This window comes from Phyllostomus hastatus, unplaced genomic scaffold (genome assembly GCF_019186645.2).
Source record: "Phyllostomus hastatus isolate PE091 unplaced genomic scaffold, TTU_PhHast_1.1 phas_contig_29, whole genome shotgun sequence".
Taxonomy (NCBI): Eukaryota; Metazoa; Chordata; class Mammalia; order Chiroptera; family Phyllostomidae; genus Phyllostomus; species Phyllostomus hastatus.
The window spans coordinates 46,486,204-46,509,344 of record NW_025333835.1 but is presented as its reverse complement, the minus strand read 5'-3'; the positions used below and the strand labels follow the sequence as shown (position 1 = coordinate 46,509,344).

The window sequence follows — 23,141 nt, the reverse complement described above, 5'->3', positions numbered from 1 at the left end:
GGACTAATTCGTGGCCGGCAGCCAGGCGGGCAGGGGAGCCACCCTCAGGCTGCCCCTCCCGCAGCAGGAAGGTTCCCAGAAGTCCGCACCTGCTCCCGCTCCCGCTGCCCGCTGCCCGGACGGGAGGGGAGGGCCAAGCCCGGCCGCAGCTGTGAGCGGCCTGGGCTCCCACATTCCTGCCTCTGGGGAGAGAGCCCGGGGCTTTCCAGCGCCGACCGACCGGCGGGGCAGGCGGCCACGAGGGGGCCCGCAGTTGAACCCGGCGCTGTAGTTAGCAAGAGCCCATTGTGACATACTCGGCCCCAAGCAGAGGTCAGGCGAGTTTCGAGGGTGACTCAAGTCTTGGGCTCCAGCGGAGACGATGGGTGGGGTCTATGCGCAGACCCGCCCCTTCCCAAGGAGGGGGCGCCGCGGGGGACACTAGGGTGCGCAGGTGGGCGCTGTCGGGAGGGGCGCTGGCAGGGTGCTCTGCTACCCAGAGCACGATGCCCTCCTGGCCCCCAGGGTCCTGGGGAAGGTGTCCTCAGGCCAGGGGGTCCCGTCAGGGTGTGTGTGTGAGGGGCCGTGTTCACCTCGCTGCCCCCGAAAGAGAGGGTCTCTCCTCCGAGCCACCCGCGCCTCTCCTCCGTGCGCAGGGCCCGGCTCAGACCCAGCCGGGCCACACTCCTTTCCGCTGGGCCCAGGCCCACCCTCTGCTCTGCCCGTGTCTCCAGACCACCAACCGCTCCTGGGGACCGGGAGGCGTAGGGGGTTTGTTCAGGCCACAGGCACGGAGGTCGCCGCGTCCGGGGCGGATGGGGGGGGTGGGGCGGGAGGCGGGCCGGGCGCAGCCGCGGTGGGTGCGCCCTGCCGAGCGGGGCGGGGGCGCGGGGCGCGCACGCGGAGGCGGAGAAGGAGGGAGCGGGGCGGGCGTGCGGGCGGGAGCGCTACAAGAGAAGGGAGCGCGCCCGCCGCCGCCGCCCTGCGCGGAGCGAGGCTGCAGCGAGCCTGTGCGGAGCGCCGCGTGTCAATGAGGACGGGCCAGGGCGCGCCCCTGCACTAGCGGCCGAAGCCCAGACGCCCGCGCTCCCGCTCCGGCAGCCCAGGCAGCCCAGCCCCGGCTCCCGCCGCCCCGGCCCCGGCCGCGCCCAGCCCGGCGAGGACAGCACCAGGAGGCGGCCACAAAGAGCCCCGGCGGCTTCTCTCGGCGGACCGGTGCGTGGTTTGCCGTCACTGGGGAGGGGAGCTTCGGGGAGGCCGGCCGCGGGGCGCCGGGGATCGCGGGGCGCTGAGGGCAGGGCGGACGCCCCGCTCGGCCCGCCGCCGCCCCCCCCCCCGGCCCGCCATTCCTCGAAAGGCGCTGCCGGCCCGGCCGGCCCGGCCCTGGCCGCGGGCGGTGTGTGCGGGCGGCCCCGGGGCTGCTGGCACCTGCCTCTTTTGTCTGGTGCCAGCGGGCTTAAAATGGGGAGTCGGGCGAGCGCCACCCACCCACGCCTGCGCCCCAGCTTTTCGCCCCGTTGTTCGTGGAGAAGGAGAGCCGGGGCGGAGGGGCTGGGCGCGGGGCTGGTCATTGTCAGAACTCGCCGCGGAAGGAGGACCAAGTCTGCGCCGAGGAGTGGCCGGGCCAGGCCTCTTATTGTGTGCTCTCCCGCGAGGGAGGCGTGCGCTGGAGGATGGGGCGGTCTGTGCGTGGTGGACGGCTGCAGTGTGGGCGCCGCGAGTGCCTTTGCGGCGCCTCAAGTTCCTTCGGGGACAGCGAGGCTGCTGCTGTGGCAGTTGGTGCCTGCAGTGCTGAGAGCACGCGGAGGGGCGCCGGCATTTTCCTCCTGGTGGGAGCGCACGCACAGCCCTGCATTGCCCACAAAAGAGGCTGCGTTTGCAGGCCGGCCTTGCTAGGGAGCGGTGGCTGGATGTGGCCGGGAGATGCTGGTGGAGGCGGAGCGAGTGAAAGGCACCCCGAAATAAACCCCCTACTTTACCTTTCTTTCCAACGGGCTCCCTCTCTCCGCACCTGCGAGTGGCTGTGTGTGCAGGTTAGGGCGCACACGCGTGCCGCGTCCACGCTGCAGCCTGTTCCCTGAATACGTTTTATTCAGTGCTCCCAAACGAATCGCCTTGGGCAGGGACAGAAAATAGGGCAGCGTTTTAAGTGTGGGGTGTCACATGGCCGCGGGTCAGGAGGGGTTTTTGAGAGCGGTGCTGTGCGGAAACAGCGCGAAGGACTCACACACCTCCCGCGAGGTCCGCGTCCGGCGGGGCGCGCGCGCCGCCGCGGCGTGCGCCTCTCGGTCTGGCTGCCCGTCCACCTGCATTGTGATCCGCCGCAGAGCCGTGCCCCGGGGCCTTGCGGTCCGGCACCGACTGAGAGGCCGTGGTGCTTGGGCCTCGGTGTGCGGGGTGGAGGGAGGCAAGGCGGGAGCTCATCCGGAGGAGGAGGACTGCGGGCTCCTCCGAATGGAACGGCGAGCAGTCCCCAGGGAACAATGGAGGGCGCTGATTTCTTGGCCTGGCCCTGCTTCTAGGAACCGCTGGGATGAGAGCCGCTCCCCCTCACCCCCTGCCCCCCGCCCCCCATTCCCCACCCGGGGTGTCTGTGATCTCTGTGGCTCGGGCTGCGTGGTTACTTTCTTGCTGCCACCGCACATGTGGCCCCGGCCCTGAGCCCGCAATGGTCTGCGCGCGTGTGGCTGGGTGCGTGGGCCGGAGAGCGGCAGCTGGCAGAGGCCCGGTGAGCCTGCTTGGGTCCAGTGTGTGCCTGCGCCCGCCAAGGCCCGGGAAACCGCCTAGTGTGATGCCTCCCGTAATTACCGGATGTGTCATGCGGTTGGTGACATTCACTTAGCGGTGGCCACAGCCGTGGCAGTGATTTCACTTTGAGTGTGGTTTCTCTTTGTTGCCAACACCGGCGCCGACTTTTGGGCAGGCGCGGCCGAGGGAACTGGGAGACGCGGCTGGTCTGGTCCCTGCCCCGGCTGACCATGCGGTCCCGTTTGAGGAAATGGGCAAATAAAGCAAAATCAGCTTTTATCTCTTCATCGACCTTTTTTTCCACTTGCTGTGGAATTCTCAGTTCTACAAGCCGGTTCCCGCGGAGGAATTCCAGCGGCCGCCCAGTGTTCCGGCCTCTGCAAACCGTCCCTGGACAAGAGCACCTTCCGACTGGCTTTGCGCTCTGGTGGTGCCACTGCGCCCTCCTCGGCGAGGGTCCTGCCGGGTTCCGTTGGGCGTGGACAGATGTGGGGAGGAAATCCGAGGGCCGGGAGGGTGGTCCCTGGCTTTAGAGAGGAAACACCACCTTCAGAAGCCAGTCTGGCCTTTCTGACTCACAAGTTGGAGGAGTTCAGTGGGTCGGTGTGAGTGCTGGCGGTCTCACCTCCCCAGCCCTCTCTGGAAGACAAAGGGATCCTTTTAATAACAAATTCTAAAACGGAGGAGGGGTTGTGATACCGTGGGCAAAATATTGGTTCTGTTACTCAAGTAATAGCTGCCTGAAGGGCAGGATATCAACTGATAATCTAACTTCGAATTCAGTGCAACCAGTTGATACCTAACTAACTATGTATGCTATAACTTTTCCCGGAAAATGCAAATTAAGAAGCATGAGGTAGTTTTCTTACTTAAATGGGAAAAAATAGACTGAACTAATGATCACTTCAGATTTAATTTTTTTAAATCCTCACCCAAAGATATTTTTTTAAAAGTTGCTTTTGAGAGAGGGGAAGGGCCGGGAGGGGGGCGGTGGAGTGAGACACTGGAACACCCACCGGGCATCTTCCATTCACGCCCCAACCAGGAATCAAACCGGCAGCTTAGGTATGTGCCCTAGCTGGGACCGAACCCACAACCTTTCCGCTTTCGGGAGATGCTCCAACCCACAGAGCCACCTGCCCAGGGCCTAATCACTGCCAGTTTAAATCACACACACTGCCCCCGCCCCTGCCCCCCCCCACCCCCCGGCTGGGGTCAGCAGCAGCCCCAGCAGGTGAAGGAGACACCGGACACCAGCTGACCACTGCCTCCTGCAGACTGCGCCGAGGGTCAGTGGCTGCCCACGGGGACAGCGAGTTAGGAGTGAGGGCCTCACCAAGTCCCTAGTTGACCTGCCAGGAGGGTCTGATCCCAGGGGGTCTAGACCTCTGGGCCACAGCTCATGGCGGCGGGGGGGGGGGGCCTAGAGGGCGTGCCAACTTCAGGGTGAGGCAGAGGAATCCTGGGTCCAGATCCCACCCCCCTCAGTTAGGACTCTGGGACCCCGGGTCTACCCCGCTCTCACCCTCAGTCACAGCGCTCCCTACCTCCTCATGAGATTTGGAGGGGAATGTGTAGCCTGTCACCCAACAGTGGGTGGCAGAGCGATAGTGTCGGGCGCATCACAGACACTCAATGAAACATTAGCTCTTTCCACTTGGTTCATTTCGGGAGGACACGTGCTTTTGGGCATGAAGTCGTAGCCACTCTGAGTGGTGGCTGCCCCGCGTGGCTCGGGAAGGACGTGGGCCGGGCGGATGGCTCCAGGTCGCACAGATGGTGGGGGGTCGGGTCTGCACCCCCATCTCGGAGCTCCAGTTCCTCCACGACCAAGACAGGCAGCGCAGCGCAGGGCAGGCCGGGGCCCTTTCGTCCTTTCTCGTTAGCGTTTCTGTAGTTCTTCTCCCCTTCTCCCCCCTCTTCCTCCTCTTCCTCCCCATCCTCTTCCTCCTCCTTTAGCCCAGTCTCTCCGGGGCACTGAACGGAGGTCGGTGAGTTATGGTGCACTCGCTGTTTCAGACAATGTCTGCTGAACGCGCGCGCGTTGGAACCTCTCCCCGGAGCTGGTGGAACTTGCAGATGGGTTCCATCTGGCCGTGGGGAGCACAGACGCTGAGGGACGGTGACAACCGATGATGAAACGCGGCCCGCGCCTTCATTTCCTGGCCCGCCCACCCCTGTAGCCCCCCGGGGCGGGGGGTGACGTGGAAGCTTCCCCTCCGCCGGCCGCCAGGGTTCGCCCGCTGCCCTCCCTGCCGGCCGCCGCGAGCTCTGGGGTCCTGTTCTCGGTTCAGGCGTTTCTCCGCTGTGTCCCTTGGACTGTGTGTTCCTTCCTGTGACTTGGTGTCCTCGTCGGTAAATAGGTCCGCTGTGGCTGCTGGAAGTCGCAGCTGCTCGGAGCCCCGGGCATTGTCAGGGGGTCGGTCGGGAGGAGTGGTGTCTGATCCAGCGCGCGGTGATGAGTAAGCTGTTCCCGCGGGCCCGCCTCCCCGTTTGTTGGCTTCCTCCGCGCCCCCCACCTGAGAGCTCCTGTTAAATGTGTCTCCAGCTACAGCGCCGCTCCCACCAGCTGCTCCCAGGCGGAGCCTCCCCAGTCACGCTCCTAAAATAGCCTCAGCGAGCGCCCTTCTTGTCGCCCCGCCCCTTAGGCCGGACCCGAGCGCGCGCGCGAGCCATGTCGCTGGGCAGAGACATGGAGCTGGAGCACTTCGACGAGCGGGACAAGGCGCAGCGCTACAGCCGCGGCTCGCGCGCCAACGGGCTGCCCAGCCCCACGCACAGCGCGCACTGCAGCTTCTACCGGACGCGCACGCTGCAGACGCTCAGCTCCGAGAAGAAGGCCAAGAAGGTGCGCTTCTACCGCAACGGGGACCGCTACTTCAAGGGCATCGTGTACGCCATCTCCCCAGACCGCTTCCGCTCCTTCGAGGCGCTGCTGGCGGACCTGACCCGGACTCTGTCGGACAACGTGAACCTGCCCCAGGGCGTGAGGACCATCTACTCCATCGACGGGCTGAAGAAGATTTCCAGCTTGGACCAGCTGGTGGAAGGTGAGCGCGTGGGGGCGGGCGGGGGTGGGGGTGCACCCCCAGGGGCCGGGGCGCGGTCGGGGACCCGGGTTTCCGCAGCCCCCTGGCCAGTGCCCCCCCGCTCTGGAAGGGGCGGCTGTCCTCCCCCGCGGTGGCTGGTCCTCTCTGCCCCACACGCTGGCGGTGCATGTGGCCATAGTTACCCACAGCAGCGTAAACCTCACCCCCCACACCTCGTGGTATGGGGTCAGCTAGCTCACAATAACCAACTGCGAGGACTCTGCTTCCTTTCTCACCCCCATGCTTCGTGCATGTTAAAAGTCCGCTGTTATATCTTTACCCACGTAGTTCTCATACTCGTTCTAGATGAAAAGCGAACTGTTGCTATCCCCATGTCTTGAAAGTACTTGCACTGAAAATACGTAATGGAGCTTGAAACCTTAGAGTTGAAAGGAACTTTAGATGGGTATCGAACCCTTTAGTTTTCTCACAGGGAGGGGTGGGGTGCTGAGGTCCCGAAAATTCGAGCGATAGGTCTAGGGTTACCAGGTGGTCAGTGGTGATGCTGGACCCCAAACTGGGTTTTCCGGCAGTAATTCTCAGTAGGGTGCTTCCTTGAAGTTTCATGGGATTGCTACCTCTCCGTGGTACCTGAGGATTTAAGGGACTCGGTCTGTTCAGTTGATTTTTTAAGCCTGATGCGGGGTCACGGTCACGGTCACGGCCTGGTTTAGCGGCTCCACGTGGAAGTGGGACTGTGTAGGTCCCCGCGAGGCTGCGTGTCCTTCCTGCTCCGGGCTGTTCCCGTCCCGGCAGCACCCCGGGGAGCAGGGCGCACGGCCGCGGATCACCTCAGACAGTCCGTAAGCAGAGGGAAGTGACTTGGACAGAAGTGACGGGGATGAACTTCACGCTCAGGGGTAAAACGAGAGAGAGAGAGAGAGAGAGAGAGAGAGAGAGAGAGCGAGCGAGCTGATCCTCTCTGGAGACTGGGTTTTCCCGAGATCAAGGTCTCAAGGTCCCGATGGGGGAATACGGAGCCCCAGGGAAGTCTGGAGGTTGGGGCGGCTGGATTTGCCGCTGAGTTCGTCTTTGCCCCAGACAGACGCACTTGCCCGGGCCCTGCTGTCCCGTTGGGCCCTGGAGGAGCCCCTGGCATGCAATGTCCTCTCTCTCCCAGGCAGGTAACTGGAAGCGTGTCCTCCAGCACCTCGGCCCCACCCTGGTCCGGTGGGGTTTGGGTTGCTTCGCCCTGACCGCACACGGGCAGGCCCCCCTGTCCTCCTCGGAAGGCAGAGTTTGTTTGTGGTCGAGGCCGAAGGCTTCCGTGTCTTCCGCCCCTTCTCCTCCCCTTCGTCCTTGGCCGGTGAGCCGGGGCGGGCTCCGTGTGGCTGGACTGGGGAGCGTGGGTTGGGGGCAGCCTGGCTCTGGCGTGTGTGCTTGGTGGGAATGCACATCCCTTTCTGATGATGCGTCACCCTGCCAAGATGCCTGTGGACTTGGCCTTTTTCCTTCCGTTCAGATGTTGGGACTTCCAGTAAATTAAAGGGGAAGAGGGCCCACGAGATCTGTCCGCATCAGCTGTGTGCCCTGTCCTTTCCATGACCTGGGGGAACACAAGGGCTGAGATGACATGTGGTGGGTCATTCCCAAAGATCTGGGTGAAAGATCCAGTGCAGAGCCAGGTGTGTGGCTAGCCCCCAGACCGTCCCTTGGAGGGCTGATGGTACTGCATCAGGAAAAGATGCCGAGGTCCCCAAACACACGCTCAGAGCGCTGGGCCGGCTCCTTTCTCTGTCCCGGAGCTGCATGTGCAGCATCTGTGGAGGGAGGGGCACTTCCGTCGGACCCAGAGAGGCTCCCAGGATCCCATTCACCAAGCAGAGGGTGTGAGAGACGGGAAATGACAGCGCTGTACGTTCAGACCCAACCAGATACTCACGGCGCGCTTCCTACGGTCTCCTTCCTCGGGTTTTCGACACAAGGACGCCCACTCCGAGACGTGGGCCTGACTGAACACATCATGAGAGCCCCTTGTGGGCGTGTGTCTCGCACGGGGGGGGCACACTTGGTTCTCCCCGAGGTTCTGGGGGGCCTGTTATCACCCTGACACTGAGACGAGGGGTGTGAGGCACAGGGTGGTTGAGTGATCGGCTCCAGGTCACACCCAAGGTGGGGGGGTCAGGGCTTCAGCCCAGGAGGCTGGTGCTGAAGCGTGAGCTCGCGGCTGCCTCTCGTAGGGTGCTGAGGAGGTGGCCTTGGTGGCTTTTAGACAGAATTTTATTTTGTTTTTTATTTTTTAAAAGATTTTATTTATTTTTAGAGAGAAGGGAAGGGAGGGAGAAAGAGAGGGAGAGGAGCATTAGTGTGTGGGTGCCTCTTCTGCGCCCCCTACTGGGGACCTCGCCCGCAATCCCGGCAAGCGCCCTGACTGGGAGTCGAACCAGTGACCCTCTGGTTCTCAGGCCGGCACTCAGTCCACTGAGTCTCACCAGCCAGGGCTGAAAAGAGTTTTATTGCATTAGCTCCTGCTTGAAAACAAACGTTTTTAACCTTGACTGAATTCCACGAATTCTGCTCCCAGAAACTCTTTTAATATTTTCATTGGCCTCCAGCTACTTTTCTTTCCAGTCGATGCGAAGCAACTGCAGGCTAAATATTCTGATGTTAAAAATTACTTTTGGGGAAAAAACCGCTTTTTTTCCTGATCGAGCGAGCGGTAGCCGCCGTAGAGGGTGCACGTTCACGTCCTGGCTTATTTCTTCCCCTCCGGCATGACGCCGGCAGCCAGCACGCAGCCGCACTCCGAGAGAAGGAGCAGGAAGTTCACGAAGATCTGCCTCCTTCCTTGTCAGCGGCGTTTTGCTTGGTCTGTTGAAATGCAGACCGCCGCTGCGCGCTCGTCGTTTAGGATCACGTCTCCCGCTTTACGTGCTGGGTCTGTGGGACGTCGACGCGCTTCACCGGCTCCTCGTTCCCCCTTCTGCTGCGACGACGTTCGCATTTTAAATCCGTGTAGAGGGTGCAGTGACAACTGTGTTTAACTGGTAATTTTCTTAAGTGTGTCCTTTCTCACTTATCTCAGAGTAAAAATTCTGAGTTGCAGAGACATTCGTGAGGTTCTGTGTTTTAACGGTCCTGCGGTCACTTGTACTGTTTTATTATAATTACTCACGGATTGTGATGCCTAAATTTGACTCAGCGTGTTGGGAGAGCTGGTGCTTGGCCTGAAGAATGCATGTATGTGCGTGTGATTGCTCATGTTCTAGGCATGCATGCACGTGTGATTGATCACATGCCTGGGCATGCATGCACGTGTGAACGATCATGTGTCTAGGCATGCATGCATGTGATAGATCACGTGTCTAGGCATGCATGCATGACCAACCACATGTCTGGGCATGCATGCAAATGATCACGTGTCTAGACATGCACACATGTGTGATCGATCACATGTCCAGGCATGCATGTGTGCATGATCGGTCGCGTGTCTAGGCATGCGCTCACGCCCACACACTCGAGGGGAAGCTGTGCGTGCCACTCCCAGCGTCTGCTTTCCGAGTGGACCCGCACGTTGGAAACCCGGGACCCTCAGCGAGGGAAGCGGATCCGCGGGCCTGTTCCTGGCAGTGGTCGACCTTGAGCCTCGCCTGCGTGTTCCCAGCACCGCCTCCGTCTCCCCGGTTTGCACACCCTTTACCCTCCACTGGGCGTGCGGGAGCGGTGCGCAGCAGGGGCCTCCGTCCTGTGACTCGGGCTATTGTGTGTGTGTGCCGGGCGGTTCACAGAATTTCGTGAGCTCGCGGGTATCGCCGGTCTCATGCACGGCTTGGCTTTTCGTGCCTCCTGGGCCCTCTGCACTGGGAGGTGGTAAAGCTCTTTCCCTCATTTTCCTTCCCTGAGTTTTTATGTTTCCATTGAAAAAATATTCTCCTGGAAGTCATATTAGTACCATATGTGAGGCAGAGATTCAATTATTTTCCCCCAGGCTGCCTGTCTCCTTTTTAATTTGTACTTGGAATTAATTGGGGCTTATTGGAAGTGTCACCAGGACAGGGCGGCCCGCTGAGCCCTTCCCCCACCCCCCACGATGGCCGCGGCGCGCCGATCAAAAGTAGCTCAGCCACAGGCTTTCCTCGGCTCTTGTCAATTGTTCCACCGATGCCCTCCCTTTATATTTATTTTTAGACAGTGCAGTGTGTAAGAGGGGAGGGAAACATCCATGTGCGGTTGCCTCTTGTGTGCCCCCGACTGGGGACCTGGCCTGCAGCCCAGGCCTGTGCCCTGACTGGGAATCGAACCAGTGACCCTTTGGTTTGCAGGCCGGCGCTCAGTCCACTGAGCCACACCAGCCAGGGCGATGCATCTTCAGTCTTTAATGTGCTTCTCACAGCGATGCAGCTCCGCCCTTCCCCCCAGGCCTGGCCTTGTCTCCTGTGACTCGCTGATGCGCTTGGTCCAGCTCCTCGCCGTCCCCCCCAGGAGGGTGGGGCGGGCCACCTCACAGGGTGCACGGCCTCCTCGTCAGGTCCTGGCGCTGGAGTCGGACCCCCCTCACTCGAATCCCGACCCCGCTTTGCCCGCCTGGTGACCTTGAGCGCGCTGCCTGTGGCTGCGTGCCTCGCGGTGCCCTGTGACACGGGTGTGTTCACACTCAGCTCACAGGGCGGCGGCGGGGGTGAGAACAGTTCCTCTGCGTGCAGACACTCAGGTAGCCAGCCTGCCTTCCCAGCACCCCCGTCCCAGCCCCCGGCCCTGCCTCGGTCTTGCCGGCCTCCGGCCCCACAGCCCGTCCGTGAGAAAACACACACCGCGTGTGCTGCCCTTACTTCCTGAGCCTCCCGCCAACGCCGGGCCCTGGACCAGCCCCATCATGCGGTCCCATCCTTACTTATCTCACGTCTCGGTCACTGGACGTCACCGAGCCGCTGGCGTCCTCACTGCCCGACGTGGTTGGTGGTTGCAGAGACTCAGTAAGTGGCGCTGGAAGCAGAGGAGAAGGGAGGGTGAGTGGTGAGACCAGGGGACGCAGGCAGGGCGGCTCACGCCCCCGTGCGGGGTAGCGTGAGGCTCGTAGGAGCCAGGCCAGTGACCTCCGGGCGTCCTTTCCTTCACTTGCTGTCCCTGCAGCGTTGAGGGCTGACATCCGCGTGGGTCCCAGCCTCGGACTCGCCACCTCCGCATTTCCCTGCTGCAGGCCCCTGGGTGTTCCTGGTTCCCCTTCTCAGCTCCTCCGTCTCTGGGCCCGCCTGGAAGGCGGGAGTCACCCTGGCTTTCACCCCCGGGTCCGGCTGGGTGTGGTCCCCCCCAACCACGGAGCATTTCCTCTGATCCCCGTAGCTGCTGCCCCTCCCACACTCCGGGCCTGTGTTGCCAGCCGCCCGCTGCCCGTCCTCACCTGGGTGGCTCCCAGGAACGTCACCCTCAGGCTGTGCCCCCCCAGGTCAGTTCCCTTCCGCAGCAGCTCGTCCAGACGCGTCCCCTTCTCGTCCGACCTACTGCGGTGTGCGGGAGGTGGGCCCAGACGGGAGCTTCGGGGTCACCTTCTCGGGGTGGTGGGCCCGCATTCCCTGGGGCCCTGCGTCCAGGCAGTCCCAGCTCTGGTCCACGCCGTCCGCCACGCACTGCCCCTGGTCGCGTCCCCTCCGGCCCGGCCTCCGCGCAGGGCGTAAGGTCCCCCGTCTCCTCCGGTCTGCTGGCACCGCTTTCCAAACGGAACCTCGACTTCTGTCCCCCGTCCCTCCACGCCGCGGCCAGTGCGATCTCCCCAGGTCCCGGGTGTGATGCCCGACACTCGGACCTGGCTGCCTACTGCGGTCTCACTCTGTCCGCGGAGTCATTTTTGGAGGACGCTTTGCTGTCTCGCCGTCCCCTCCCCGGACTGTGCGGTGGGGCGCACTGTTGCTCTCGCCGTACGGGCACTGCTGTCCTCTCTCCCCTGCCCCTGAAAGTCGGACCCTCGCTGCGCTGCTTCCCAGGCCACCATGGGCCCCGCTGCTTCTTTGCTGACTGACGGGTGGGGGGAGGGCAGTGGGTTTCTCCTCTGCATTAGAACTGCCTGGACCACGTAGCTAGCGACGGCCGCTCACTGCCTTTTGGTGAAACCCCGTCCTGCAACACGCCTTGCCTTCTCGGGCCTCTGAAGACGAGCTTGTGACTTAGGGTTCCCTTCGCCTCCCAGAGTGGCTACCGTAGGCCTGGTACCTGTTGCTGAGGACCTAGTCGGCTGCTTTACATTGTTGCATTTCGTGGCCCGTGTTCGGTTTCGTTATTGTTGTTCTCCTATTTGTCTGGAGGAACTTGCAGCCGAGAGCATGAGCATTTTTATGTCTCCCAGTGCGGTCTGCCGTGGTGCCACCCAAAAGGGTTGTTCGCAGTTGATCCTGTCTCCAGTGGCATTTTATATCCTATTGTGTTTTTATGTTTTGTCATATATTTTCGTACCTCGTAGTTTAGTAAATGACAATATATGTGCACATTACATTAACCCTTAATTGTAAATCTTCAGTCTGTTTTCCCTCCTTATTTTAGTGGCTTTAATTTACAATTATACCAGTTTTTAACTTAAAAAAAATTGGACCTCTCCCTTTTTCTTTTTATATTATTTTTCTGTGGCTTCGCGTGGAGGCGTCAGCGAGCTCCACAGGCCTGACGAACAGAGTAGGGTTTCACTCTCCATCCGCTTGTTTTGAGTGCCGCTATATGTGAGAGACGCCCCGGAACAGTGGTCCGGGGGCGCCCTCGGAGTCTGCTTTCTCGCCTTTGAGGGCGAGGTGGAAATCCGTCCCTGACCCAGCGCCCTCCGGCAGGTCGGGAAACTGTGTGTGTGTGTGTGTGTGTGTGTGTGTGTGTGTGGCCGTCTGGTAAACGGTGAGATCCAGGAGGCCCTTCAGGGTATCTCGTCCTGTAAATAACGTCTCTCCTGTAACCGAGCCCCGCTCAGCTTCCGAGGGTCCAGTGTACATCGGCGCTCCCCCGGCTCCTGCTGGGACTCACAGCACTGCACTGCAGCGGCCAGAGTTTTCAGTGAGGAGGTTTCTCCTCTGGAAAAGGGGGGAAACCATGCCCGTCCCTCACTGAAAACACTTTGGCCTGTGCCCCGTGAGGGAAGTAAAGGGACCCTAGAGGGGTCGGGGTGTGAGGGGTGGAGATGAGGTCATTTTCAGCCTGAGGTTGTGCAGTGTCGCCGCCGAGGTTCACAGGTCATGGCTCTTAGCTGCAAGGAGAGGAACCCGGCAAACCTGGGTGGCATGTTGCAGAGACGCACGCTCCTGGCTGACGCCCCACGGCCTGGTCCGCCCGGGGTCTGGGACCCCCTTGCCGGAGGTCTTCGGCAGTGACCGAGAGAAGCTCTCTAGTTTCCCAGGGGGGGTCTGCGGCCAAGGTGAATTTCCTTTGCAGATTTCTAAATAATAAACTGTGTTAGGAAACTTTATTTGCACACTTTGAAGGATGACAGCAAATACAATAATTTAAAAATGTGCATGTGAGTTTTTGAAAACAAAAAATGTGGACTCTTCTTTATCTTGAAAATGATCTAATATGCTTGCAAAGAGGTTAGTTCATTCTCCAAAGTCCTGAAAAATACCTACACCTTTCAGGGAAGAAACTGTGATTTTATATTCTCATCTTTTAGGAGGTATTTGGTTGGATCCAAACAGGATTTCATGCTTTATTTTCTTACTTTGTTGTTGGTAACTGTCATTTTTTGCCCCTGGCTTTGCCCAAAAGCAAATGTTAGTTTTCCGGTGTGTGTAAGTGCCACTGTGGTCTAGGCAGGCGCTGTCTGGGTGCTTCCTGGTGTTCACTGGGTGCCTCGGGCACTCGGAGCATTGAATTTCAAGTTCAGGGTCAGTCCTAACACGGACATTTGGGTTTGAATAAGCTGGAACAAAACCGGCCACAGCATAACCAGCCAGCAAGTCACCATGTTTAGTAACTGCCAGCTCCACCTGTAAACAGGTTTTTTTTTAGCCATTTCCTTTACACCGTCTATGATCTTTGCCATTTTTTGGATCCTTGTTTAACTTCACCTGCAGTAAATAGTCCATGGCTTTCCAAGCAGCTTTGGGCTATAAAATTCCAGTGTCTGTGGGGTTTTCCTTCACATCCAAGCAAGTCTTTGTGACACCAGCCAGACGCCCTACCATTCAACTCAATTCTGAGACTTTCTTCCCGAGACTCAGGTGCCGCGGGGTGAAGGGCTCCGTCCTACAGGACGGTCCCGGCCCCACCTCAGAGGCCAAGGGCAAGTCCAGGGTCCCTCTGTGCCGATGGATCGGCGGTAGATAGGAGGTTCCCGTGACCCCCGCCTTTGGTTGGAACCATCCGCCAGAACGGCTCACAGAGCTCAGGGAGATAGATGTTGGATCTAGCCCAGTGCTAGTCTATCGTAAAGATGCTCTGGAGGAGACCCATGGGGCAAGGTTTTGGGGGGAGGGCCTGGCGCTTCTGTGCCCACCAAGCATGTCACTGAGTGGCCACTCACTCACTGAGCAGGCACTTTCCAAGCTCCGTCCTTTGGGGTTTTGTGGCGGCTTCCTTTCATGGGCGGGGTGGATGAAATCGGGATGAAATGATGGCCGCTGGATGGATGGATGGATGAAATCGTTGGCCGCTGGTGGTTAACCCAGCCTGTTGCTCCTCTCCGCTGCCCCGGTCGGTGGGAGGGACCGAACGTCCCACACGGTTGGTTCTGCCGTCCTCCAGCCCCCTGCCCTCACGTGTGGGTGAGGGGTGTGTTCCAGGTATCGGGACACCTTCCTCTCTCATCACGTAGCAGGTTCCAAGGGTTTAGCTGCTCTGTGCTGGAAATGGTAGGAAGACCAGATTTATATTTCTTTTTATAAATCACAGGATCCCAGGCCCCTGTGCTCCAGTACACCTTGGCCAGAGGAGTCAGTTCTCATGTTGTTGTTGTGACATAAATCACACCAGGAAGCTCTGGGGTGGCTTCCTGTGCGTGAAGAGAAGGGTGCAGTTTTAAGTTGCATAATTATCAGTTGTACGTTTTTAGAATAATGACAAGTTTGACTTTGTTATTTTTCCGTGACCTTTCACACACACACTTCACGTTGGGCCTTGAGTGCAAGCCAGGGGTGATTTTCTGTCCGAGAATGTGACGCACCTCCTGACTCACGACCCCAGCGAGAAAGAGACGACACGCTGGCCCTCCAGAGCTTCCGGACCACATCCAGACAACGGGTTCTTCCAGGCGGAACAATTGTGATTTGTTAATTTAGAGTTATCAGTGATATTATTACATTTTTAAAAGTGATTTTTTAAAACATTTTTACAAAGTCGTCCTTTAACTAAGTTAAAACAGGTGCTGGGTTTCTCGTGGTGGGGAGAAGTTCAGAATTTTTATTAAAGGGAGCTAAAATGTGGAGCCAGACAGGTTCGATGTACATGAATTTCACGATTAAATAGAAGCCCATCCACAGAAGGACACCCGTCCCGACCTCTCCTGGGTCCCGGATGATGCAGCGGTTTCAAACGGTGGCGCCGCGTGGGCTGTGGTGTGGGGTTGGGTGGCTGGCGGCTTCCTCTGCGTGTCCCCTGTCACTTTCCTCGTGGCTCGGTGACCTTCCTTCTCGGAGTCGCACACGGTTCTCGGGGATTCCTTTCCCGCCTTTGAAAGTCCGAGAGGCCAGGCGGACGTGCCTCCGAGTCCCGGCGCCGGCGCAGTGTCGGTGCAGTTTCTTCTGTTTCTTCCCACCGCCGTTCCCAGAGACGAACCGGCGCCTCTTCCCCGAGTGGTCGAGCTTCTAGGGATTCTGGGTGCGCTTCATCGAAGGAGACGTAATAAAAGAAGTGTTTCTTTTCGCTTCCAGCAAATCCATTTGAGTTCCGAAAAAATTCTCCCCTTTTCTAATAATTTTCTTTTCTAACGTTAGTTTCTTTGTCCAGGTGTAACCCGCCCCCCACTTCTGTGTCAGTTATCAGCTCAGTATCAGCGCGTGCGCGTGACAGACACCCACACAGCAGGGCACCTCCGGCAGCCCGGGATTCCGACGGCCAGTTTCGCCCGCTGAGACGGGCTGCGCGTCTCGTCGCGGGGGGTCCGGGGCTTCCTCCAACCAGACGGGGCCGGAGCGATCGATGCCTGCGGTCACTGCGCAGCGACAGACCGTGAACGCCTCGCAGGGCTGACCCACCCGAGGCCCGCGGGCCGCACGCGGCCCAGGGCGGCTGTGAGTGCGGCCCAGCACAAAGTCGTGCATTTACTTAAAACACAGAGAGACTTTTTTGTGGTTACATGTTGCAGTGTGTCTAACGTGGGGCCCAAGACAACTCTTCTTCTTCCAGCGCGGCCCGGAGACACCGCAAGGTTGGACACCCCTGCACGCCTGCTGACTGATTTCTAGAAATTTCACTTTATAATGTTCCTTTCGGGCGTACTGCAGCCGCAGGCGATTCCCATTTGTGTAGCGATGTCGAATTTGGGAGCCCTCGGACCTTTCCTGTCTGCTTTGATCTGCCCCCAAACCTGGGGGGGGTGCATGTGGCCATGGTGGGGGGGCGGGAGGGGGACGTAGCCCTCAGGGACGGAGGAATGAACGAGCTGGAGAAGATGGGGGCCCCGCCGGCAGCTGCAGGGGTGCAGAGGCTGTGAGCCCAGGTTCCCCATTCTCTGTCCTCCGTCCCGTGCACACGGTCCCCCCACAGAACCTTCAGGAACATTCTGTCCCGCAGCCCTGTGGGCCTGGCTTGCTCCCTGCGTAAATCCCTCGAACAGTGTAGTTGGGACCCGTCACGACCCGCTGGGCGGCTGGAAGGGGGGGCTGCCAAACTTGTACTGTCTGTGCTGTGTCTAGTGAGGCCCACATGCGAACCCGCAACCGAGCATGCGCTCTAGAAGCATTCCCAGAGAGCGTGCGTGTCGGCCCGCCTGCGCCCTGTGCCTCTCTAGTCTGCGCGCCCTGGCTCGGCTGCTTTTCCGTGCCGGCGAACCCTGTGGTCTCGGCGTACCCTGTGGTCTCGGACCCTCGCGGTGTCAGCTGTAAAGCAGGACGGAGACGCAGGTAACAACAGCGAGTGGGCTGTGGGGTCCGTGCTCGCTCTCTCTGCCCACGGTCACGAGGCTTTGTCACGGTTTCTAACGGTGCCCAGTCACAGAGACCTGTTACCACAGGGAGGGGAGAAAGCCACTAGGAAGCCGTCCATTTCAAAGTGCTTGGGCTAACTTGATGAAATATGTATCTGTAAGATCAGTCATCTTGTCATGTGTCATCGCCTAGCACATGCACTACTTTGTGTGTGCGTGTGTGTGTGTGTGTGTGTGTGTGTGTGTGTGTGTGTGGTCCGCACCTGCCTGATTGTCCACGTGTTCTCATCGGCTGGTTCTCTACGGAGAGGTCATTTTTAACAATAAAAGTTTCGTCTATTTGATGCCTCTATACATCAGGAAAGGACGGCTCCTATTTAATTCGTTGCCATATCCGTCATCTCGCGTATTTGACCTTTTTGGTGAGCCCACTTCAGTCCCCCCTCTCGGGAGGGACTTCCTGCTTCCCACGGTGCGCGCTGTCACCCGCTCCCCGTGCCCCACGCTGGAGCGCTGTCCTCATCTACACGGTCGTGTGTGTTGCAGAGTCCGTTCACGGGGCTGCGGCTGCCGGCGCGTGGGGCTCCCCAGGCTGCGCCCCGCGTGGAGGGCAGGAGAGGCCGCGTGCTTGTTCGGCTTCCTTTTGGGATTCTGCTGGATTTTACAAGACGTGAGCAAACAGGCCCTGGCTGGCGTAGCTCAGTGGATGGAGCGCGGGCTGCGAACCAAAGCGTCGCAGGTTCGATTCCCAGTCAGGGCACATGCCTGGGTTGCAGGCCATGGCCCCCAGCAACCGCACATGGATGTTTCTCTCTCTCTCTCTATCTCCCTCCCTTCCCTCTCTAAAAATAAATACATAAAATATTTAAAAAATTATAAATCACCTAGCTATTTTAAGAAGTGGCTTGCCGACCCAGTTTTAGTTTTTACGTGATTTTGGGGGGCAGGTAGACGCACCTCCGATGATGAAGTCGTCTGCCGGTGTAAATATTTCTGAGTCCCACAGGACTCGGTTCCGTGCCTTTGTGAGGCATCCTGCGTAGCAGCGCTGCTCTCGCCGGTCGGAAGGCGAAGGAAGGGAGGGAGGATGATTTCTTTTTCCCTCCTGGGATATCAGTCTGTTGCTGACAGAGTGCTATCGGAAGCTGAAAATCTTTCTTTTTCATGAATGATGCATCACGCTTCCTGGCTCCAGAAGTCACCCCTCTCTCTGCCCCTAAGTAGGAAAGAACTAAAAAGTCTAGGAAATAAGGAGTGAGTTGACCTCCGAGTGAACTGAAATCTGTCCCTCCCCCCCCCCGCCCCCCGCAGGAGAGAGCTACGTGTGCGGCTCCATCGAGCCCTTCAAGAAGCTGGAGTACACCAAGAACGTGAACCCCAACTGGTCGGTGAACGTGAAGACCACCTCGGCGGCCCGGCCCGTGTCGTCCCTGGCCACGGCCAAAGGCGGCCCCTCGGAGGTGCGGGAGAACAAGGACTTCATCCGGCCCAAGCTGGTCACCATCATCCGGAGCGGGGTGAAGCCGCGGAAGGCCGTGCGCATCCTGCTCAACAAGAAGACCGCCCACTCCTTCGAGCAGGTGCTCACCGACATCACCGACGCCATCAAGCTGGACTCGGGGGTGGTCAAGCGTCTGTACACCCTGGACGGGAAGCAGGTGAGGGGCGCCCGGGGCGGCGGGGGCCGCGGCCTTGGAGGCAAGAGCGGGGGCGGGGCGGGGCCGGGTGGGGGGGATTTCTGTGGCACGCGGTGGGAGCCAGACACACCCGTTCACACGCGGTGAGAGAGTTGGGTCGTTTAGCGAACAAACACGTAGAATAAAGTGAGCGCGCCCATCCGGGCAGCGTAAAGGGCTACTCAGAGATTGCAACTTGCATTGTCAGCCTGACAGTGCTCCCGGGCCGTCCGATTCCACCGGTGTCAAAGGTCACGAGAGTCTCGTAGCCTCGAGCGTGGCTGAGATGGAGGGGGCACCCTGGCCAGTGGAGGAAAAGGCCCCCCCCTTCCTTTGGCCTAAACATAGTTTACAGAGCTGACTCCCTTGGCGACGGCCCCACCGGTAGGATCTGTCTAAATTCTATAGGTTTGAAGTACACGGGGAGGGCACAGGGCTTCCCTCCTCGGGGCGGCGCATTTCTGGGCACTACCCGTCTTGTTTTGAGGACGGAACCGTGGCATTGAAGGGAAAGGGGGTTCTTCGGCGATGGAATGTAGACGGCAGTTGGCTTGGGTGAGTGGACGCTTCAGTGTGCGCTGCTCAGGCGACCCGGACGGCGGTCTCGGTGGGCTTTGTGGGGGTTCGGCAGCCCCGGCGCAGCGCCGGACGGAAAGACACCCATGAGTGTGCAGTGCGAGGGGCTGGGCCTGGAGGGTGCTCCAGCGTCTCTTTGTTTGGGGTTGTGACGTTGAGCACGCTGTCTCTGCTTGGGATGTAGTTTGTCATGTGGGTCGGCCCAAACGCCATTGAAAAAGTGTTTTGAGGGGCAGCGTGAATGGTTTGTATGAGGAGTGCGTGTTAACAATCAAAACTGGATGCATGCGTTAGCAGGCTGATCTCAGTAAACAGAGAAAGAGAAGTCCCTGGAGGCGGACACGCGGGAGCAGTGAGTTAGAAGGGGTGCAGGTACTGGAGGGCCTGTTCGTGGTGGCGGGGTCCTTCCCCTGGAGCTGCACCCAGCGCTCTGCGTCACGGGTTCCCCAGGGAGGAAGGAATGCCTGCAGTCGTGGATCCCGTTCCTCTGCTTGCCCCACGAAACTCCCCCCAAGTACCCCGCGGGTAAGGGTTCTGAGGGATGGGACCCCCAGTTTTCCGGGTCTAAGAGGGTAATAGCCCAAATGTCACCAACGTGTCCGTGACCGAGAAGCCCACCTCCGGGCTGTGGGTTACAGGACGGTCCGTGCACACCAGCCGTGCACACCCGCACTTGCGGCGGAGGGCACGCACGTGGTCCGTTGGGGTCCTCATCCGGAAAATGCTGGGCACCGTGCGGCGGAAGCTGGGACCCCGGGAGCTGATGGGGAGGCTGAACCGTGAGAGCGGGTGTTCTGGTTGCCGCCTCCGCCCATTCGGGCGGCGTAGCAAGTCCCGCAGACACGGGACAGGGTGGACGCAGCAGAAATGTATTTCTCACTGTCCCGGGGGCCGACGGGCCAGCGCCGAGGTGCCGGCCGCTCTGGCCTGGCGACAGCCCTCTTCCTGGTCACGGGAAGCCAGTTTCTGCAGCGGGAGAAGCTGGGGAGCTCCGGGGTCTTCCCACGCGCTCACGAATCCCTTTCACGGGGGCTGCGCCCACAAGACCTGATCACACCCCGCAGGCCCGGTCTCCCGAGACAGCCACCCTGGGGGGCATGTTCCAACTCGGGAGTTTCTGGACTCACACACGTTCAGCTGCGGACTGAGGGAGCCCCAGAAGCTGTGTCCTCGCTGTCCGTTTGCAGCAACATTGAACCCCTTTCCATGTTGTCAACGTAAGGCTCAAACGTTGCTCGCAAATGAGCCGTAGTCATTGGGGTCATTTATTTTCGGTAACTAGCGTACGAGCTTCTTGGGGTCCAGGAGGTGGTAGTGGTGACGAAAGAAAGGAATCTTTAGCATCTATCACAACATGGTCTTTGGTTTTAAATATGCAATTCTAACGTGAAGTAAGGGTGATTTCGTTCACGCTTGAGTTTAGAGAGCTCTGAGTGTTTCTTCCCCTTGCAAGTTAAAAAGTCACGCGTATTACTTCTGCATCTGACCTTGACCGTGAGTGGGCGCAGAAAACGTGAACGCCAAGAGGTTTCCGAGGGAAAAGGAGCTCAGGAGGCGACAGGATTCGGCTGCACTGGGAAAGGAGCTTTTTCCGTAGCTGCTGGCCGCGGTGGCTATTTTAAAAGCAAGACGGCCATAGTTCTACTTGACTTCTTGACGCACATTTTAACCCTTTCTTCTTGGCAGACAGAGTTTCACTGTTACAATTTGGTGTATTATCCATGTCGTGGAAGTCAATGTTGACACGTCTTAGTTTTGTTGGCGATCGATGTAAAAAAAAAAAAAACCCAGTGGATACAAATAAGTTAGCTTACATTTTAAAATGTCAAGTTAAAGTTTCCTGCAGGAGCTCAGAGCATATCTCAAACCAGCCTTGTGATTTGGCTAGCACGCTGAGTCCATGGGAAATCTTAGCTGTTTTCAAAGAAAAAGGAGCTTAGAATCATGAGGATGCTTCACTTAGGGCACCAGCGGCAGACACCAGGCCCGTGGGCCGAACCCGGGCCTCCACCTGGTTTTACCCGCCTGGCACCTGGTTTCTACCTGGCGGCAGCGCTGAGCTCCGTGCCCCTAGTGAAGGAGCAGTTACATGTACACAGCCCTAAAATTACATTCGGCCCTTTGAAGGCCACCGCGAGGCTGAGGTGGCCCCCGGTGACAATGAGTGTGACACCCCTTGACTTAGGGAGTTAAGGTGCCCAGAATAGAACGTTTGGTTTTCGGTCACCTACCTCTGTAGGTGGCTTTTCAGGACTTAAAAGCCACACCCGTCCTTACGTAGACATTAGTCCCCCAGGTGGGAAGCCTTGGTCCTCTCCCTCCGGTCTGAGCTTACCTGACAGCGTCCTTGGTCCCGGGCACCTGCAGTGAGACTGCGTTTGAAGGAAGGCTCAGATGGGGTTCAGCACAAGTCCGTTTCCTGTGAATCGAGTTGTGGTTTACGGCGAGGCGAGTTCTGGAGACGGGTGCCCCTCCAGTGTGCGGAGGGCCGCCCGGCCACTTGACGGTGAGACGGCGGGCTTCGGGACCGTGCCCTGGGGGAGACTTCTGCTTCCGGGCAGGCCGAGCGCCCCAGTTTGCCCCGTGAGCCGTGTCCGCCCTCGGGGAGCACGCTGGGGGGACGGAAAGAACCTGGGCTCGAAGAACAGGACGGGCGTCCCTTGGTTTGTCCCTCGAACCACCAACCTCTCGGTTAACAACTGGCTGTGCTCACAGATCACATCACGGAGACCCCAGAACTTGGACTTGAAAGTCAGCTGGGGAGGGGAGGGAAGGGAGGAAGATGACTCCAGCTGAGGTCTGGCCGCCCTCGTGTGTAGTGTTTCCACGTCCTCGTCGTTCTGCCGGGGAAAGATCCCCCGTGGGGGTTCTCTGCCCTTTCTGTGACAGTTTTCGAGTGCCTCAGGAATTACTTAATTTTTTCCTCTGTCATAGTCTAGCCCTAAGTGTCTCTTTGCCTCATCTGTTGCTAATGCCAAGAGACAATTCAATTTAGTGTTTCTCCTCTGGATAAAAGCAATTGTTTGAGAAAGGAAAGTCTTTAAAAAATTTTTTTTATTGTTCAATTACAGTTGTCCCCAGTGTCCCCATTACTCTCCCTTGCCTGGCCCACCCCCACATTCAGTCCCCCCCACCCTTGCTGTCCTTGTCCGTGGGACCTGTACGCATGTCCCTCTGCTTGCCCATTCTGCGCCTTCCCCCCTTACCGCCCCCCTCCCCTCTGGCCACTGTCTGTCCTTTATTTTTGTGTCTCTGGTTCTGTTTTGCTTGCTTGTTTGTTTTATTGATCAGGTTCCACTGACAGGTGACATCATATGGTATTTGTTGAGAAAGGAAAATCCTCATTTGGCCCTTCTCCATGCTCTTCTAGCACATTCCAATTAGTTACAAGAATAGCGACCACAAAACTTGGAGAAATCCGGGGGGAATGCACCTGTGGACTTTGACACGGCAGACACGCCTCACAGACCCCGCGCTGGATGGAGCGCCCAGAGCATCAGTGAGGAACAAGTCCCTCCTCCCCTCCCCCCCGCTGCCCCCCGCCGCCCTTGGAAGGCCATGGGCAGACGCAGGAAGCCTAGCTACTGAGCACCACCGTGGCGGCGCGCAGTGGGTCCTTAAGTAATACTTGTGGAATTATTAAAAGAATGAAGGGGAAAACTCATGGGAAAGGATTGTTTCTGGCGGAGTTCCGTGGATCGTTTACTTGTTAGGTGGCGACGTCGCAGGTTGGTGGGGGAGCGAACAATGCCGCTGTGTGTTTCTTAGACCCCCTTGCCCGCGCGGTCTTGTCGGGGGGCATTTGTCTGGTTCGTAGTACCCAGGTTTCGAAGGTTGCGTGGGCATTAATTGACAACATAGGCCTTGGACGTTTTATCACAGCCACTTAAATGTTCATTCTTGTCACCTGGATGGCGGCTGCTGTGTGTGCCCGTCTGCCAATCGGCCTGGAGTCGAGCTGACGAGGGACCCAACAGAACATCTGATCACGGAATGGAAGAGAAACCGCAGAGACTTGTGTCCATGGGCCAGTCAGCCAGTTAGGAAGCTTCTGTGTATTTCTGAGAACCTCCTAACTTCCCGGCT

The 23,141-nt window shown here is 59.0% G+C and overlaps 1 protein-coding gene across 4 annotated transcripts in view; it reads left to right on the top strand.

Annotated features, from left to right (window-relative positions):
- The first annotated feature begins 243 nt into the window (after window positions 1-243).
- Window positions 244-23,141, top strand: part of DCLK1 (doublecortin like kinase 1) — a 227,670-nt gene continuing 204,772 nt past the window's right edge. The window contains exons 1-3 of one of the 4 annotated variants that reach the window (XM_045838918.1): window positions 244-312; window positions 5,376-5,777; window positions 18,115-18,461. In XM_045838918.1, coding sequence (XP_045694874.1) covers window positions 5,402-5,777; window positions 18,115-18,461 — 723 coding nt within the window. In that variant the 5' untranslated portion in view covers window positions 244-312; window positions 5,376-5,401. Of the gene's footprint in view, window positions 313-962; window positions 1,195-5,375; window positions 5,778-18,114; window positions 18,462-23,141 lie in introns of those variants that run through there. The other 3 variants (XM_045838923.1, XM_045838919.1, XM_045838916.1) reach the window with 3 other exon arrangements.